General features: G+C 35.7%; 2 protein-coding genes across 7 annotated transcripts in view; one reads left to right on the forward strand and one right to left on the reverse strand.

Annotated features, from left to right (window-relative positions):
* Window positions 1-11105, forward strand: part of LOC143244148 (anoctamin-5-like) — a 78960-nt gene extending 67855 nt beyond the window's left edge. For all 6 annotated transcript variants that reach the window (XM_076488299.1, XM_076488300.1, XM_076488301.1 and 3 more), the window contains one exon: window positions 9003-11105. The gene's annotated coding sequence lies outside the window, so the exon portion shown is untranslated. The remainder of the gene's footprint in view (window positions 1-9002) is intronic.
* LOC143244147 (olfactory receptor 6C75-like) lies at window positions 324-6030 on the reverse strand. Its single transcript, XM_076488298.1, is given in 3 exon segments — window positions 324-4314; window positions 4317-4689; window positions 5082-6030. Coding segments are annotated over 2 exon segments (1269 nt in total). The 5' UTR covers window positions 4648-4689; window positions 5082-6030; the 3' UTR covers window positions 324-3376.
* Window positions 11106-17404: the final 6299 nt, after the last annotated feature.

Below are 17404 nucleotides of genomic sequence, written 5' to 3' on the forward strand. Positions count from 1 at the left end.
AGCGATAACTGTCAAGCATGCGATTATTCATATAGGGTGTGTAATTTATTTTTTCACATTATATAAATGTGTAATTGATAATGTCTTGTGTGAATACGAGGGTTTATGGTTCGCGTGTAGTTGCCTTCTTAAATGAAGTAAATCAAATTTAGGGACAGCCACAGGTAAATAACCTTGTGAGCCTTGTAACTCAGTTCAAGTCTAGGGACAGCCACAGGTAAATAACCTTGTGAGCCATGTAACTCAGTTCAAGTCTAGGGACAACTAAACATAAACAAGCTATGTATTTTTCCCGAAAATTCTAAAGAACTAGAGAGATAATAGAGAGAACATAAAATTTATTAAACCACAACATGAAATATTGGTTAAAGAACGTGTTTACTAAACAAGGATAGTTTAGCACTAGTAAACAAGCAGCGCGTTTAAAATATATCCAATCACTTTCAATTTCAATCCTTTTTTGTTCTTTCACTAAGTTTACTGTTTGTATTATCAAATATAAAAACAAAATCAGGTTACAAGTTAAAAAAAACAACACGAAATGTTGTGGAAAGCTGTTGATATTTTAAGTAAATTAGAGGTCGATGTGGCTTTCTTACAATTAAATAGCACGCAATTTATACATACAACGAAGGTACGGCAATGAACAACAGTAAACTTATCGAAATAGTTTTACAGAAAACAGACGACACTTCAGTTAACAACCTAGGTCTTTTCATGATTGCGTTAAAGTAAAAACAAAGAAACAAGCTAATGAAATAGGGAAAGTTTAAAAAATATAAACATATCAAGCGGTTTACATTTTTTTTTTACTTTAAATCTTTTAATGCTTACGTTGTTCCGACAATGTCATTTCATAAAACATGTAAAACAATGAAACTAACTTTGAACGAGACAAAACTATATCCACCAAACATGTTCTCTAATTGAAATGTTTTCATTAATGTCTGTTTTTTTCGACACTTAAGTAGGCTGTAAGATACACCAAATGATTCACAGACGTAACTTGTAACCCCACGATTTTAGACATTACACCTGGAAATAAGTCGCACGTACAATAGAGTCTAGTTTCCTTATGCTGCCAAACAACTGTTAATAAACTCAACAAAAAGGGAAAATGTCTAGATTAAATAGAGATGTCATTTTTTGTGATCAGAAGGTTAATAGAAATAGTGGTAAGTTTTTAGGGACCATGTGTTGCTTCAACAATAACGCTATTTCTATATCTTGATTGTTGTTTTGGCTTTACTGTTATTCTAGTATTGTATTGTTGACGTTAACATGCGCATTGACTAGATAAAAGTAACACTTTCCGCTAGTCCTTCAAGATCTCTTTTCTTTCTATAACCTTCCCAGTCCTATCTTCCCATTTACCCTTGGTTAAATTCCTTGTAAATTACGTGCTAAGACATTTCCATGACTGCCAAATATACAAAGTCACTGTCTCCTAGTCGGTTACTTTTACAAGTTTTAACTTTCACCGATGTTTTGTAATAATTATTTTAAAGTGGAAACAAACACTAATAATGAATAACTATTGTTGAAATTCCGTAAAGTTGAAATACCTTTCGGACCAGAACTAAACATGTTTAACAAATAACGTAATCCAACTTTTAAGGAGAAACATAAACATAACGCGGTTTCAGAATTATTTAGCTAACTTAAAGCAGACAAATTAACATTATCCAGTCTTACTACTGGCAAAATATTTTTAAAAAATACTAATAAAGATGGCTGTGTTTCAGAGAAACTTTATTTTAATATAAATTTTTATGTTAAATCTGAAAGATGTTTTGTTTTGTTTTTAATTTCGCGCAAAGCTACTCGGGGGCTATATGTGCTAGCCGTCCCTCATTTAGCAGTGTCAGAATAAAGGGAAGGCAGCTATTCATCACCACCCGCCGCCAACTCTTGGGCTACTCTTTTACCAACGAACAGTGAAATTGGCCGTCACATTATAAAGCCCCCACGGCTGAAAGGGTGAGTATGTTTGGTGCGACCGGGATTCGAACCCGCGACCTTCGGATTACGAATCGAACGCCTTAACCCACCTGGCCATGCCGGGCTAAATGTGAAAGAAGTTGATTCGTTACAGCGACCTCATAAGAATAAAATCTTTGAATTCCAAAAATAATGAACGACTTAAGGCTTGGGTATCGTGTGTTGGAGTTAGGCTTAAAACTACGGGAGAGAAAAGACGTACGTACGAGGCTTACTTGGATTTAGATTTTAAAATTTAGGGTGATTAAACCATATTTATTCTAATAACAACCAAATTACTTTCAAAAGCTTTAACCATTACTGAATAATGGAATATCGTTTGATCAATAAGTAACTAGAAAAAGGCAAAAGTATTAGTTATGTTGGAAAAGGAACTCTTATTTTCGTTCTTAAAGAGGTGTTTGTGTCTGTGTGAAAATGGTTACGGTTTTCATAGTAAGGTAACAGGGTAAGAAAATTAACATAATAGGTTTTAGATTAAATGCCACTTTCCAGAAGTGGCTTATTTTTCGAGTTTAAGTGTCTGTGTTAGAAAAGATTTAACACTTGCAATTTAGAGACAACTACTCGTTTATTTAGAGAAGCCATTGTTGTTAACTCTGGTCAGTTTGGTCACCAAGGGTAGTGCAAATAGCCCATTCTGCATCTTTGTGTTAAAAACAAAAGATAAACTAGCATAAGTTTTGTTGTACCTTTTGAAAGTTTAGTTTGCTTTGTTTCGAAGTCATGCAAACGTTTACCTTTTTTCCCGTGACATGTCTGAAGAAATTTCCTATTCCACAGACGTTACTTTTGAAATTTCGAAGTCATGCTTTGTGGTTTCAGGGTAAAAACGGACAAAGAGTAGGAGACACTCATGTTAATATAACACTTGTTACAAAGAACAAGAGACACTCATGTTAACGTAACACTAAAAACAAAGAATTAGAGACACCTTTGTTAACGTAACACCAGAACCAAATTATAGAAAACAGATGCATTAACACTGGAAACGAACAAGAATAATACACAACAGTGAAAAACTGAAATTCAGAAAATATTCTCTAACAAAATTATATGCTTTATAAATTAACTTCAATGAATATTAATAATAAAACGTATTTTACAAATTATTTTAAGTTTTACAAATTCTCACAATTTACTCTACCACCAAACGAAGGTTGAGCTGTAAACTAGTTTTAATGAAGAGGTTACGTGAAACACGACTCATTTGTCGAAATGTTTCGTGTTAAATATTTATGAATATCCAATATGTAAAAATAGTTGAAAGAATACAAGTCGTTATGTATCTATGAAAGTAAATGTTTGAGGTGAGTTGCGCAGTTTTTCTCGCGTATTCCGAGAGTTGTATGACGTCACATCAATCCTGTTGACGTTATACGGCTGTACTGTGGACATTGATTGGTGGATTTGAAGTAGTGAGGGGCTGTAGCTTGGCCTTACCTACAGGTTCGTTCAAAAGCGGATTAGTTGAACACGTGCTTGGTCTGTGATGCGTTCGACCTACGTACGTAGTATTGTCCAATGGCCTTGGCCGGGCTAACCCCCTGTCTACAGCTAGAGTGCGGATAGAGCGGTCCGAGAACTGTCTAGAAAGTGTCCGTTTGTTCGTTCCTCTGTCCCACATAGCTGAGAGCACGGGGGCTGAGTATCGCCGCCTCAGGCCGGGTCTTCCTTGTTGGCTGGTCTTGTCAATTTGCTGCTTGTACAGGTGTCGTTGTAAGAGAAACTTGAAGGTGTGTCGCAACACTCGGCTTTTAACGCCATAAACATAGGCATTCACCGGAGGGGCGAAACCGAACAGGATCGTTGTCATGGAAACGAGAATGGCGCCTCTCTCTCTTCCCGTCGCCGCTTCCCAGATCATGACAGTGAAATACGGGACGGTCAATACCGTTACTGAACCCACCAGCTGTACTATCGTAAAAAATGCATTTCTTCCTTTAAATTTTGATAGGTAGCAAGGGTTACGCTGGTGGGTTACCGTGGCCTGCGCGCGCAGGGTCACTTCATAGATGGCTGTAACTATCCGGTTACGGTGGTATCTTGCAATGTTGATGATGTGCAGGTTACACAACAGGATGATGAAAACTGGGATGACGACAGCCAGCGCTACGTAAGTGAGGGCGTAGCCAAGTTCAGCCAGCGAACCTGCCGTGCAAGTGGCAGCACATGCTCCCCGCGAGTCTCGGTAGACGTAAGGACAGACGTCCAGTAATGGGGGGAGGGCCAAGATTGCTCCTAACATCCACCCGGCTGTCAAGAAGATCGCCGCCCGACGAGTGTTGACGAGGCGGGAATAGTGTAAGGGGTAGAAATAGCGGCGTATCGGTCACAGCTGAGTCCACACACCGTCCACACCACGACGACGGGGAGCAGCGTCCACAAGAAGCCGTGAACATTGCATCCTGTGGGTGACGGGTCAGTTGGGACCATGGCTCCAAACACGGAGTGGGAGATGAGAAGAATCATACAAAAAACTGTGTCCACTAATGAAAGATGAAGTAGAAATACGTTGTTCGGAGTCTTCATGTAGCCCTGATTATGCCATAATAACACGATCATAATATAGCCGTTAAACACTAAACCTAATAAGGCAGCTATGGACACGCACGTGATTTGAATAAAATGAGGCATGTTGAACATCCAGTTCAAGACACGAAACTTTGGTCACCTGCTGTCGGATGTCTGTGAAATACAAGAAAGAATTTACTTGTATCTCGTTATTCATTGTTGTTAATATGAACACTTGAACTGTTAACTCCTGTTGTTAAATGCTATTTTTAATTATACTGTACAACCGTACTATCATGTTATTAAACCTTACGCTAACATAACATAATTCAACCTCACTGTCACATTATCAAAGTTTTGCTATCATGTTGTTAAACTTTACGCTAACATAACATAATACAGCCTTACTGTCACAGCTGTCGTGTTACACTAACATATTGTCATTCAGAACGTTACTTTAACTGTTGTTTTCCTTGCAAGTAAAGTTTTCCTTGTTCATACAAAATAGTGATAGAAATTACATTTAAACAAAATAAACGTTACGAACTATAATCTAAACAGGTTACCTTTTTCCGTTGATCAATTAACGAGTGATTCCAGGTCTTCCTATTTACATACCAAAATTATCGAGTATTCAATGAACTCGTAAAATAACCCTTGAAAACATTGTTTGTACACTTTGCAGTCTCTGTTTTCATTTCGTAGATTTACAGTTAGAGTTTCTAGCGCTTAAGTTTTTCACAAACGATGAAAGCGAAGTGACCTTTCACCTGCGACGAACCTCACTGTTTTACCTGATGATTCTTCTTGTGCAGAACACCTGGGGAGTAGTTATTTCTCAATTAGAATAAATTTAATAGCTTGTGAAGGTAACAGTAGAAGTGGCCCTGCGTTTTTCACCCTCTGGTGCTGGTAAGCGGGGCTAGGAGTGGATGAAAGCAGCTGTTGAGGGCGTGTGTGAACATTTAGAATTTCTAGAACTACGTATGCCATCCTCCTGTTCGATAACCCTAGTTTCCAACTAGAGACTGTTCCCGTTCTTGAACACACCGCCCTCTTGTTTCCCGGGAGAATAGCAGACGATAGCTTGTGCGTCGGACTCGTGTTTTGTTATCAACACAGGCACTTTTTATACATTATCCTAGGCCTACATGCTTCCTCAACATAACCTTGCTATTTCTTTTCTTTTGAACCTCACAAACACGTGCGTTTCGTGAAGTCTACTCAAACGCACGAGTTTGGAAACCCCTTCTAATATAAAAGTGAGAGAAAAAATCGTGGTTTAAATAAAGTAAACAGTATTCTGAAAAATCGAAAACTGACTTGAATTCGATACGAAAGATAAATATACAACCCTGTAAGATGCAGCTCGAGAGCGCGTGCGGCGTGGAGTACCAAATATTTGTGTGCTGAAGACAAGACAGCAGGGGGTAGTTTCAGGACTTCTCAAAGTCCCGACCTCTTTTTCATTACATTAAGCTTGTTCGCCACACTACAAAAGATCATATCTTATTTTAACTTCTCATATATCAAATTATATATATATATATATAATAGACTGTGTTTTTCCGTGTTTTCATAATTATTTGGTATTAGGAAGACATTTTAATACGAGTTTGTAGCCAAAGGAAATAATAAAAAAAAAAAAAGACTCCCGTCTTCTCTAAATAAAACGCCTCGAGCCAAGGCTGAGTAATGCAGAGTTATAATGGTGAGTTGTTAAGCTTTGATATATAGTGTGGCAGACTGGAAACAGTAAAAACTGATTTTGCCGTCGCAGCTCTTTGAGAACAATGAAGGGGAATTGCCCCCTGTTGTCGACTACAACATAAATGTATTGAAACCTGGGGCAATTATCAATAACATATTCTTGGTTAATTCGAAATGTGGCACGAACAAGCTCTCTGACCGCTAGAGTTCTCTACAAGTGGAAGAACTTATGAAAACGTAGCTTAATGAGTCTCGTGTGAGTTATAGGTGAAATATTATGACAGAATGAGGCTAAGCTCTGGCACGAGGAAATAAATATACCGGAAACTAGGGACACGTCGACTGATGTTTGTGTGTGGAACAGAACAATAACATTTAACATTTTAGATAGAAAGATAAGGTTCTTTAATTTCTTTTTGCACGTGGAGAGACTTCTAATGTGGAAATATTCACTGTTTTTACTGAGCTTGTTTCTTGGTGCTGGACCGGATGACTCATTAACAGAACCGACACACAACAGCGACACCTTTTTCCTGCTATTCTCTCTCGTAGACTGCCCAATCACTGTTACTTACTTTGTAACATCTTGCAAATGATTTTAATCCTTGTAACATGCACATATTTACACACTCCCATAAGCTCCATGTTTGTCTCCACTGAGTGAGATTTTTTTTTATTGATCTTTACGTTCATATTTCATTTTTGACGCACGATCTTATCGTATTTTTATATAAACCTTTTCTTTGTATTTAGGATTGATTATATTACAGTCTAAACATTCTATTTTTTATAGTGTTTATATAAATCTTTTATCTATATTTAGGATCATATTACTGTCTCAAATATTCTATTTTTACTGTTTGTGTATAAACCTTTTATCTATATTTAGGATCATATTGCTACCTGAAACATTCTATTTTTTAGTTTTTATATAATACTTTTATCTATATTTAGGATTATATTGCTATCTGAAATATTCTGTTTTTTAGTTTTCATAGAATACTTTTATCTATATTTAGGATTATATTGCTATCTGAAATATTCTATTTTTTAGTTTTCATATAATCCTTTTATTTATATTTAGGATTATATTACTATCTTAAACATTATATTTTTACAGTTTTTATATAAACCTTTTCTCTAGATTTAGGATTGGTCATAATACAATCTAAACATTCTATTTTTACTGTTATATAAACCTTTTCTCTTGATTTAGGATTGGTCATAATACAATCTAAACATTCTATTTTTACTGTTTTTATATAAACCTTTTCTCTAGATTTAGGATTGGTCATAATACAATCTAAACATTCTATTTTTACTGTTTTTATCTAAACCTTTTCTCTAGATTTAGGATTGATTATAATACAATCTAAACATTTTATTTTTACTGTTTTTATATAAACCTTTTCTCTAGATTTAGGATTAATTATAATACAATCTAAACATTCTGTTTTTATATACGTCTTTTACATAGATTTAAGATTCTTTTATTGCCTACAACATTCGTTATTTTTTATCTATTAATCAGTTTGTTTTTCTCCTCCATATTTGAGGGTCAACCAATTGAAAAGTCAAAAGTTCGAGCGACCATGACACTAAAAACGTTCTTTTTTTTACGGCTGAGGGTGCTTTATAAGTATAATAGTCGATTACATTGTTCTATACAATGTTGAACAATATCTTTATTGTGGAGGGTGTCGGATTACTTTGTTCTATGTGATGTTAAACAACATCTTTATTGTGGAGGGTGTCGGATTACATTGTTTTATATGATGTTAAACAACATCTTTATTGTGGAGGGTGCGAATTACATTGTTCTATATGATGTTAAACAACATCTTTATTGTGGAGGGTGTCGGATTACTTTGTTCTATGTGATGTTAAACATCATCTTTATTGTGGAGGGTGTCGGATTACTTTGTTCTATGTGATGTTAAACATCATCTTTATTGTGGAGGGTGTCGGATTACTTTGTTCTATGTGATGTTAAACAACATCTTTATTGTGGAGGGTGTCGACGATTATTTGTCTTTCCTCTCTCGTGCTTTGTAGGCCAAAGATAGAGATGGCTGCATTCTATGGCGTTTCTCACCTGGTCATTAAGATTCGTGTTCCTATAGGGAATTTTACATTCAACATCAATATTTTCATGTTTTCTTCCATTAGTGAATTTATTTATTAGTTGAATATTTAATCAGTTCCAAGTCTCTAACCTTATATTCATTACTTTTAGTTTTCTAACATTTTGTTTTTGATCTCACCTGTTGCAAAGTGCTCTGTTTTTAATTTTTCTAATTCCTCAGATTTATTCATAACCTTTTAGCTATCTTATATATTTTGCATTTTAAAACGAAAGATAAATAAAATCATTGTTCATTAGTAGTCACAACCGACCAACAATAGCAATAAGAGGTGCTTCAGCTGTCTTTACCTTCCCATCTTTATCTATCCGCCTGTCTGTGTTTACCTATTAGTCTTCGTGTTTTTATCTACCGGTCTTCCTATTTTTTATCTACGCGTTTTCTTGGCTTATCCAACAGTTTTCCTGTTATTATACACCTGTCATCAAGGTACTGTTAATATAATCTATAAGTGTACTCACCCATTTCAGTCTCTTGGTGTTGGGCTTCTCTGTGTCACATTTTAACGATCCACAGAAGGTAAAGTTACAGTAAAGTGTGAATGTTGTATTATGTTCTATTTAATATTATAGAGACAAGCTATGGCAGTATCCGTGTAACAACTTAAATAAATGTTTTTCTTTTCTTTTCCAGTTACGAAGGGAGAAGTGTAATGAGTAGGAACAACTGTGAATTGAAACAACGTTTCAAACGGACTTGAATTATGAGTCACGGATAGAACCAGAAATACACACATACACTTCATGTTGTATGAACGTGCACGACAAACCTGGATGTTTTCTGGTTCTAAACTGGTTGTGACGTACAACCTTTGATAGTCGTAACGACATATTAATCAGTTGGGTGAAGACAAACTCTGCTCGAACTTAGTTTTCTGTTATTTAGTTGTTGTTGTTTTTTAATCCACATTTAACTTAAGAGATTAAAAACTATTTGGGAGACGCGTATCATTTGAAACGATTAATACAAATTAAACCTTGCGATATGTTTTCAGATACATGAAATATAAGTGTTATTTCAATTCATGATAACCTATCGAGATACGGGGACTTCCGTTCTCTCTTTCCAACCGCTAGAGCAATGATCCGTTGTTTTTATGGACTAAAGTTTAGAGTAAAGCGAGTTGTAACGACAGAAATAAAGTATAGAAACCACAGGCCCGACTTCGATGCCAAATTCGTTTTACCATATTTCCATATTTTCGGACATTGTGGCTAAACGCTTCCCTCGGTTTGTTTTACACCACATACACAGAACAATATGTGGTTAGGTTTACAGATATGTGACAGAGTTAATTACATCTTAATACAGTAAAGAAAGATTGAGAGGATTACTGTTAAGTCATCATTGAAACAGTTGTTTCCTGTTGGTTCTGACTGACAATATAACGTATGGACGTTTAAAAGTTTAATATTGCAATGATTTTATGACAAACTGAAAACACGCTTATTGAAGTTTATGGTTTGTATTTATGATTAACGGCTTATTTTAAACGTTAGTTTACTCAGAACCGAAATAACCAGTTGTAAAAACTAAACCTTTCAGGATTGGAACCTCCGATTCTCCAGAGGCATGGGTTAGAATACCGTTTGATTCTAACTTCGCAAGAAGTCAGATTTTTGGAGTAAATGAATAAAACGTGTAAACGGTTCTGCTTCCTATTAAAGTATTTATATTTTTAAGAAAGCCACCAAGCCTAGCCGTCCCTGATATTGAAGTGATAGTCTAGAGGGTAACATTTAACGCAACACCACCTACCGTCTACTCTTAGGCTGCTCATTACCGACAGAAAGCGAGATTGATCGTCACATATAACGCTCCCAAGGCTGAAAGGATGACCACGTTCGAGTACGGGTTTCAATCATGTTACCAGCAGATTGTGAGTCGAGGGCATTAACCACCAGGCTATGCAAAGCCCGCTAAGGGATGGACTGTCACTCGTATAACGCACAAATATATTATAGTGTGGGGAATATTTTACGGTACTGAGCGGAATCGAACTAGATTCGCTAGCTCCGAAATCCAGAGATCTACTAGCCCAGACTCCAAAATCTAACAGAAAGAGTTGTAAAGTAAACTATTATGATATGGGGAAAAAGAAGGTTTACAGTGACGTAATATTAAAATGAAACTTGAATATCCGAGGCCTGGAAAAATCGAACGACTTGTTTCTCTAATAACAATCGGTGAGCCTTACGAGACGAACAAGTGTATATATACATTAACAAGAGGGCATAAAGTAAGGTCAAATACTTTTCCTTTACTGACACGTGCATGTAAAGTTCCTCTAATATCTGCGTGAAGAATGTAACCAGACCCTCTGTCAAGTAATGAAAGTGACTTAGGAGCTGTGGGGAGAGGAAAAAGAAACGTAGAAACGTTCCATTATCCGGCTGTAAAACTACAAATCGTTCCTGAGTATTTTTAGTTCATGATCCGTCTCAGTATGGCAGCAGTTTGAAAGTTTTAAACAGATTTTATCGGATGATTATACAACTGAAGAGCTGAAGCACATTGTGTCGCATCTGGGAGTTGATTACTACAACTGTACCTTTTTAAATATACTATGTTAGTTCCTTGGGTTGAGTATTTACAAGTACAGGTTTGTAAAACATTGTGTCGCTTCGTATTTTTGACTATTATACTGTCTGAACTGTGTAACAAGTCATCTGACTACATTGCGTCTCCACTACACTATAAATTACTTGTACTGTAAATAAACATCTTTCAACATTAGCCTTGATTTGACATTTTCTTTAAGCTAAACTTTAAACACACTTGAATTAAAATGTGAAAAAACAACCAACTCTAAATATTCCCTCGATGTAAAAGTAATTTCTCATCACTAGAAGGCGCCTCGCACGAGCAGAGCACGAAAAAAAAACATCAGTTCTAAGGGTTCGAAATCTGGGTCATTTTTTTCTCCCTAGTCAACGGTAAAGTCACAGAGAATGGGGTCCCACAAAAGATACAAGTATAATAAACTTGGATGTTAGTGCGTTTTATGTTAAGGTTTTGAAAATTTATATGAAAAAGAAAATAATTATGATTATAATCGGCTTGTAATACTCGCAGTAACTACGACCACGATTTGTGTGTGTTTATTTTCAGCCCAAAGCTACACAATGGCTATTTGGGCTTTTCCATCGAGGGAAATTGAACCTCAAATTATAGCGTTGTAAATCGTAACCTTAGCTTTTACCCACTAGAGGACAGCAGCATCTAGAAGTTTTTATGAAGTATGTCAAATATTTCTTAAAAGGTCTACCTTTCTTGATAAGAAAAAGAAAACAGTCCTCATCAACGAAAGGATATTTCAGAAACAAATAGTTCACGTGGAAAATGAAGAAAAATATGATTTACTAGCATAAATACTAGTTGTTTTATATAAAAGAAACTTTTAATTTAAAAGATATAGATAATAAAAATGTTTCGATTATAGAGCCTTTTATTTGTACATGTCCCCTGCCCCTCTTGTCAATGAATCAGTTTCTGGATTTACAACAGTAGGATCGGGTTTCCGTTCCCCACGGGATATAAAGTATGTAATGCCCATTGTTTAGCTTTGTTCTAAAAATCGAACGATTTGTTTGTACGTTTTAGCACAAAGTCACAGAACAGGAAATCTGTATTATATTCGCAGCGAGAATCGATTCTCGAGTTTTAGTGTTAACAAGGCCTGAAGTTCATTTGTATTTTTCTTATAACAGAGCTATCTGCTGAGACCACCGACTCGAATCGAACCGCTGATTTTAGCGTTGTAAATCCGTAAACTTACCGCTGTAGCAGTGGAGGACCCGACCAAGAGAGGCTGTTTGTTAGATATTAAAATATTCTATAGTATTTCATACAATTTTACTAATCAAGCGGAGAACAAAGTTTCGACCTTCTTAGGTTCACTATAATGTAGTCTTTTAATATGATGATATCGTATGTTTATTATAAAGTTTGATAAGTTTATTTGTCGTTGTCCCTAACGCTTAATTACTGATAAGAGGAAAGACAGTCGATCAGCTGCGTTTGACTTGACGTCCACCATAAGGAATGAACTGTCACTCTTATAATGCGCCTACATCTTGCAGTGCGGGAAATGTTTTGTTTATTGTACAGATCTGAAATCCAGAGCTCTACCGTAGGACTAACCTACTGTGTAGATATAATGTACCATTCCTTCGTACTAAAATGGACACAAATTTGAAACGACGTGAAAACCTGTTTTAAAGCAATTAAATGTAACGGCTTATGCCCAAAATAAACTTCTATAATCACACCAGTGTTCACAAAAATCGGACAAACATTTTACTTACAGTTGATATTTCCTTTCCATAGAAAAATAAACTTCACTTGACGCTAATAATCGTAAATATTCTCTGATGTTTAGTCTACATTTACGTAGAAAACATTTAGCACAAACGGAAATTGAGTAACTTTGTCGATGTCAAGAAAATCTATTTCGAACATTTATGTAAAAGCTACACGAGGGCTATATACGCTAGATGTCCTGAAATTTGAATTGAGAGACTGGAGGGAAGGCAGCTAGTGAACAGCACCCACCGCCAACTCTGGGATTATTGTAATCAAACAGTATGATTTGACTAATACTTCTAACTCATCATGCTCCCAAGGTGCATATTTTATTGATGTGGCAGGTCGCAAACCACGAATCTTTGGATACACTGTTCAGTACGCTGATCAAACTCTGCACACTAGAAAGAGAGATTATTCCAGAAAAGGATCTAGCGTGGCTCAGTGACTAGTGTCCAGATTATGAATCTGAGGACTCACAGTTTGAGGTTCGTTGTCGCAAAAACGTACCCCGAATCTTTGGGCCGTGTATGCGCTAGAAAAATGACGGTCAAGTCCCATTAATCGAATAAAGTAGTCCAGAGTTGCCGACTGTTGGCTGACTGGCTTTCTCGTAGTTTCAGTTAAAAAAATTTGGGTCGGCTAGTGAATTGTGTAGCAAGAAACAAACAAATATGAACTGTGCAAAGTGTTAGAATCACAAGTAACACACCAAAAAATGGACACAAACATTTTAATTACGGTCACTTTATCGCTTCTAAAAAGTTAACTGTTTCGACGTTACACCAATAAATTTATGATACCATTGTCTCGTGCAACCCACTCCTGGTAATGACGTTGAGGCATTAATTTAAAAAAAATGTTTTTAATCGTGTATCGATTTTAACGGTGGGTGCTATTATTTTAATTTACAAAAACGCTTTTGGTACAGTCGCATTAATAGGTTTTAGTGATGAATCCGTATTAAAGTAGAGATATTTCATATTAGTTTGGTACCACCACTGGAACTTTACTGATCATTTAATACCTGCTACGTGTAACATCCTTTAGGAAACTTCACAACATTGTTACTTCTTTCGAAAGGTCAAATTTAACCCCTTCTTCCAACATCTCTAATAGAATGAATCAAGTTTGAAAGTTTTGTCACAACCAGACGATTGTAGGAAACTACCAACATATAAACGACAGGGGCGTACCTGATTACGTGGTCACGTGCCTAAACCATGAATCCTACGATTCCTGGTTCGAAACCTTTTGCCTCGAACAAATTCAATCTACACCTTGGAGTACTGGATGAGTTATAAATGTGACAGATCTCCATTTGAATGGACGAGAGCATCTCAAGAGTTGACGGTGGGTACCGTGCACCCCAGCTGTCTTTTATAAAGCTTATTTTTCCTTGCGTAGCTTTGTGTGAGTTTCAGATGCGGCGAAAACAAATAAAAGTGAAGTTTGTGATTTATAATTTTCTTTATATCTTCCAGGGAGAATAAAATAAATATTTTACAAACTTATGTGAACTTGTTTCTGAGACGCCTCATTTTGGACGGAAGGTTATCTTATGTTAACGTTTTAAAAATTCTGTTGTACGAGATTAATGAAATTGCACTAAAATCAGATGTGAAAATTACACCTGTAAGAGATAAAGTGTCCAAAACTTACTGTCAAAACAAAAATCGTTTGATCATTCACTCTCAACTTCTAAAACACAAGACACGTTTGATAAAATCCTGCGCACGTGCGTTAATTTGCACGTGTTAATAAACAAAACTGTATAATTAATGTTATAACACAAATTTAACACCAAAACACGATACTCTATAACTAGAGTACTTCGTAGAGGTGGACCTCTCTTCTTCAGGTCGGGTTATAAGTATTATAATTTTGTGCTAATTAAACGAATGTGTATTCGGTTTTCTTCAGAATTTATGTGGTCTTAGCACAACCTGGTGGCTAGGGCATCGAATCACAAACTGCGGGTTCGAAATGTCCTACCACATATGCTTACTCTTTCAGCCGCCAGGATGTTATAAAGTTCAATCAATCCCACTGTTCGTCGGTAAAAGAGAAGCCGGTGAGTGGTGTTGACCAGGTACCGCCCCTCTAGTCTGTCACTGTTAAATTAGTGCGGGACAGCCTCGTGGAAGTTTGCGCATATTTCAAACCAAATCAGGACTTTAGAATTAAATATCCATTCTCGAATGTTTAAAAACAAACATAGTGTTGAACAGTCAAAGCTCTGTCTGTCCACAAAACAATAGCTAACAATATATATTTATATCGCCCCCAACCCCACACTAACAGAGACGTTGGTGATGATCCATCAACATTGGTTTCCTGCACATAGAACGTACTGAGTGACCCTAATTCTTACTTGTACACATCTGTAACATTTAACGAAGTGATTCTTAAGTGACTTTTTCTGTCCAACAAACTTAGTCCAATTCTGCAAGCTCTTCAGATAAGATGAAACTTTACTAGTGCCAACTCTGTTGGGGGTGGAGACAAATGTTCGTTTTGATAGTTGGATGACATACATTAGTTTCTGGCATGGGATTATTCTGTTTGTAATTAAAACTAAGTGTGCAGACTAGAAATGAACAGTTAGTCAAGTTCGTGCTATCAAAAACTGACTAGAAGTTCATTATGCCATAACTCAAAAAAACTAAACCATGTATCAGAAAATTATTGTAGCATATTTTAACACCTAACAAAAAATGCATCAAATACGTGATGACAAGAAATTCACTTAAAGTAAAAATGCATCTCAGGGCAGCTGGCATGGCTATTAACACATGCTAATAAATTACAGAACAACGTTTCAACCTTCTTAGGTCATCCTCAGGTTTACAAAGAGAGTGAAGATGACCCTAGAAGGTCAAAACGTTGTTCTCTGCTTTATTAGTAAGTGTTAATACACATATCAACCATTCTGAGATACATTTTTACTTCAAGTGGGTTTCTCGTCATGAGTGACTATAACAATGTTTTGTTAATTATTGTGTTAAACCATGCTGTTATTATTGTACAGGTTCATAGTCAAAGAATCTGTTATATAGTATTTATAACTGTTATATAGCTGCTGCACTGAACCACAGTTGGTCTGTACAGATAAATCCTGTTTGTTTTAGATACAGATATTTTATCAAACCATTCTTTATTCCACAAGTGATTAATCAAATTTATTTTAGATAAGTGCCAATGAGACATTCTAGTGATAAGAGAAGGTGAAAATATCACACTATATAGTTGTTTCTTATTATAAAATGCCAACTACAAGCCCATATGTTCACACTAGTTCTAAGTTCCTGTTAATATACCAGTAACTAATGTTTCTAATATATCAATGTTGTAGGCCCCATGTTTGTTGTAGTAGTACAATACATAATTCTTCTGGTGCATGTTTTTATCATCAAATGTTAGGTCATTTCTTGGAAAACAGACTTTAACATAACTTTAGTTTATTGTATAGAGTTTTCCTGAAATAAACATTTGCACATCAACCAGAAGGAATCTATATCCAGATTTAAGGGTTATAGGTTTGTAAACTTGTTACTGATTCTGGTTCACTGGAGCATTGTTTTTTCACACAATTGTTTTTCTTTTAATATTGGTGTGTTACAAGTTTTGTGGTTATTACTCTAATATTTATTATATCCTCTTATTTGTTTGTTTTCAATTTCATGCAAAACTATACAAAGGACTATCTGCACTAGCTGTCCCTAAATTAACAGTGTAAGACTAGAGGGAAGGCAACTAGTCATCACCACCCATTCCAACTCTTGGGCTACTCTTTTACCAGTGAATAGTGGGATGAAATGTGGAATCATAATGCCCTAATTGCTGAATTGTCCAGGATGTTTGGAATGATGGGGATTCAAACCTGCAACTCTTAGATTGTCAGTAGTGTGGCCTAACCATGCTGGATAATTTAATATAAGGACTATAGACATTTGACAAATTTTAAAATGATTTTACAGCATCAAAAACAAACTAAGGATAGGTAGAAATGGCTGCAGTTTTAATGAATCAAAATAAATTTTTAATAACTTGATGTAAACAAATAGCCAAGTCTTGTAGGTTGGGTTATAATTTATAAAAAACAAATGAATTTTGATAAACTATATCCAATTATTACTAGGTAAAGTAATTTACAAATTAATTTTACCCATAACTAAGTTATGAAATGTAATTATGACACCTGTACTAAGTTCACTATTATAGTTTAAGTCTTTTCTACTGAGTAGAAGTTGTCTTGACCTCTGTTGAATTTCCCACACAGTGGTGAATGCATTCCAGAGAAACAGTTTGTTGGTTGGTTTGATGTTTTAGGTCACAAAGCAACTAGGCTATCTGCACCCACGAGAAACATGATTAAGTAGATGGTGGCAGCCACAGGAACCTATGTGGAAAAAGGAAAATATTGATTTTGATGTAATATCAGTTATGTAAGGAACATTTGAAAATTTAAATTGAAGTTAAGCAAAACAATTGTAATTACTGGTACTTTAAAAACACTAGTTGAACCCACTAGGTATGACATTTATTGATTCACATCAGATGCAAAGTGAATTTGTTAGAAAGTACCTTAAGTTTTATTGGAGCAAAACATCTCGTATTATTACAAGTGGTTCAAAACTGGATTTTTTGTTTTACCAACCTTCCACATTCCTTCACACATTGGACTTGTTCGTCTTGTATAGTGTATAGGCATTGTACAGCTGGAAGAA

The sequence above is a fragment of the Tachypleus tridentatus genome, chromosome 2 (assembly GCF_004210375.1).
Source record: "Tachypleus tridentatus isolate NWPU-2018 chromosome 2, ASM421037v1, whole genome shotgun sequence".
Classification (NCBI taxonomy): Eukaryota; Metazoa; Arthropoda; class Merostomata; order Xiphosura; family Limulidae; genus Tachypleus; species Tachypleus tridentatus.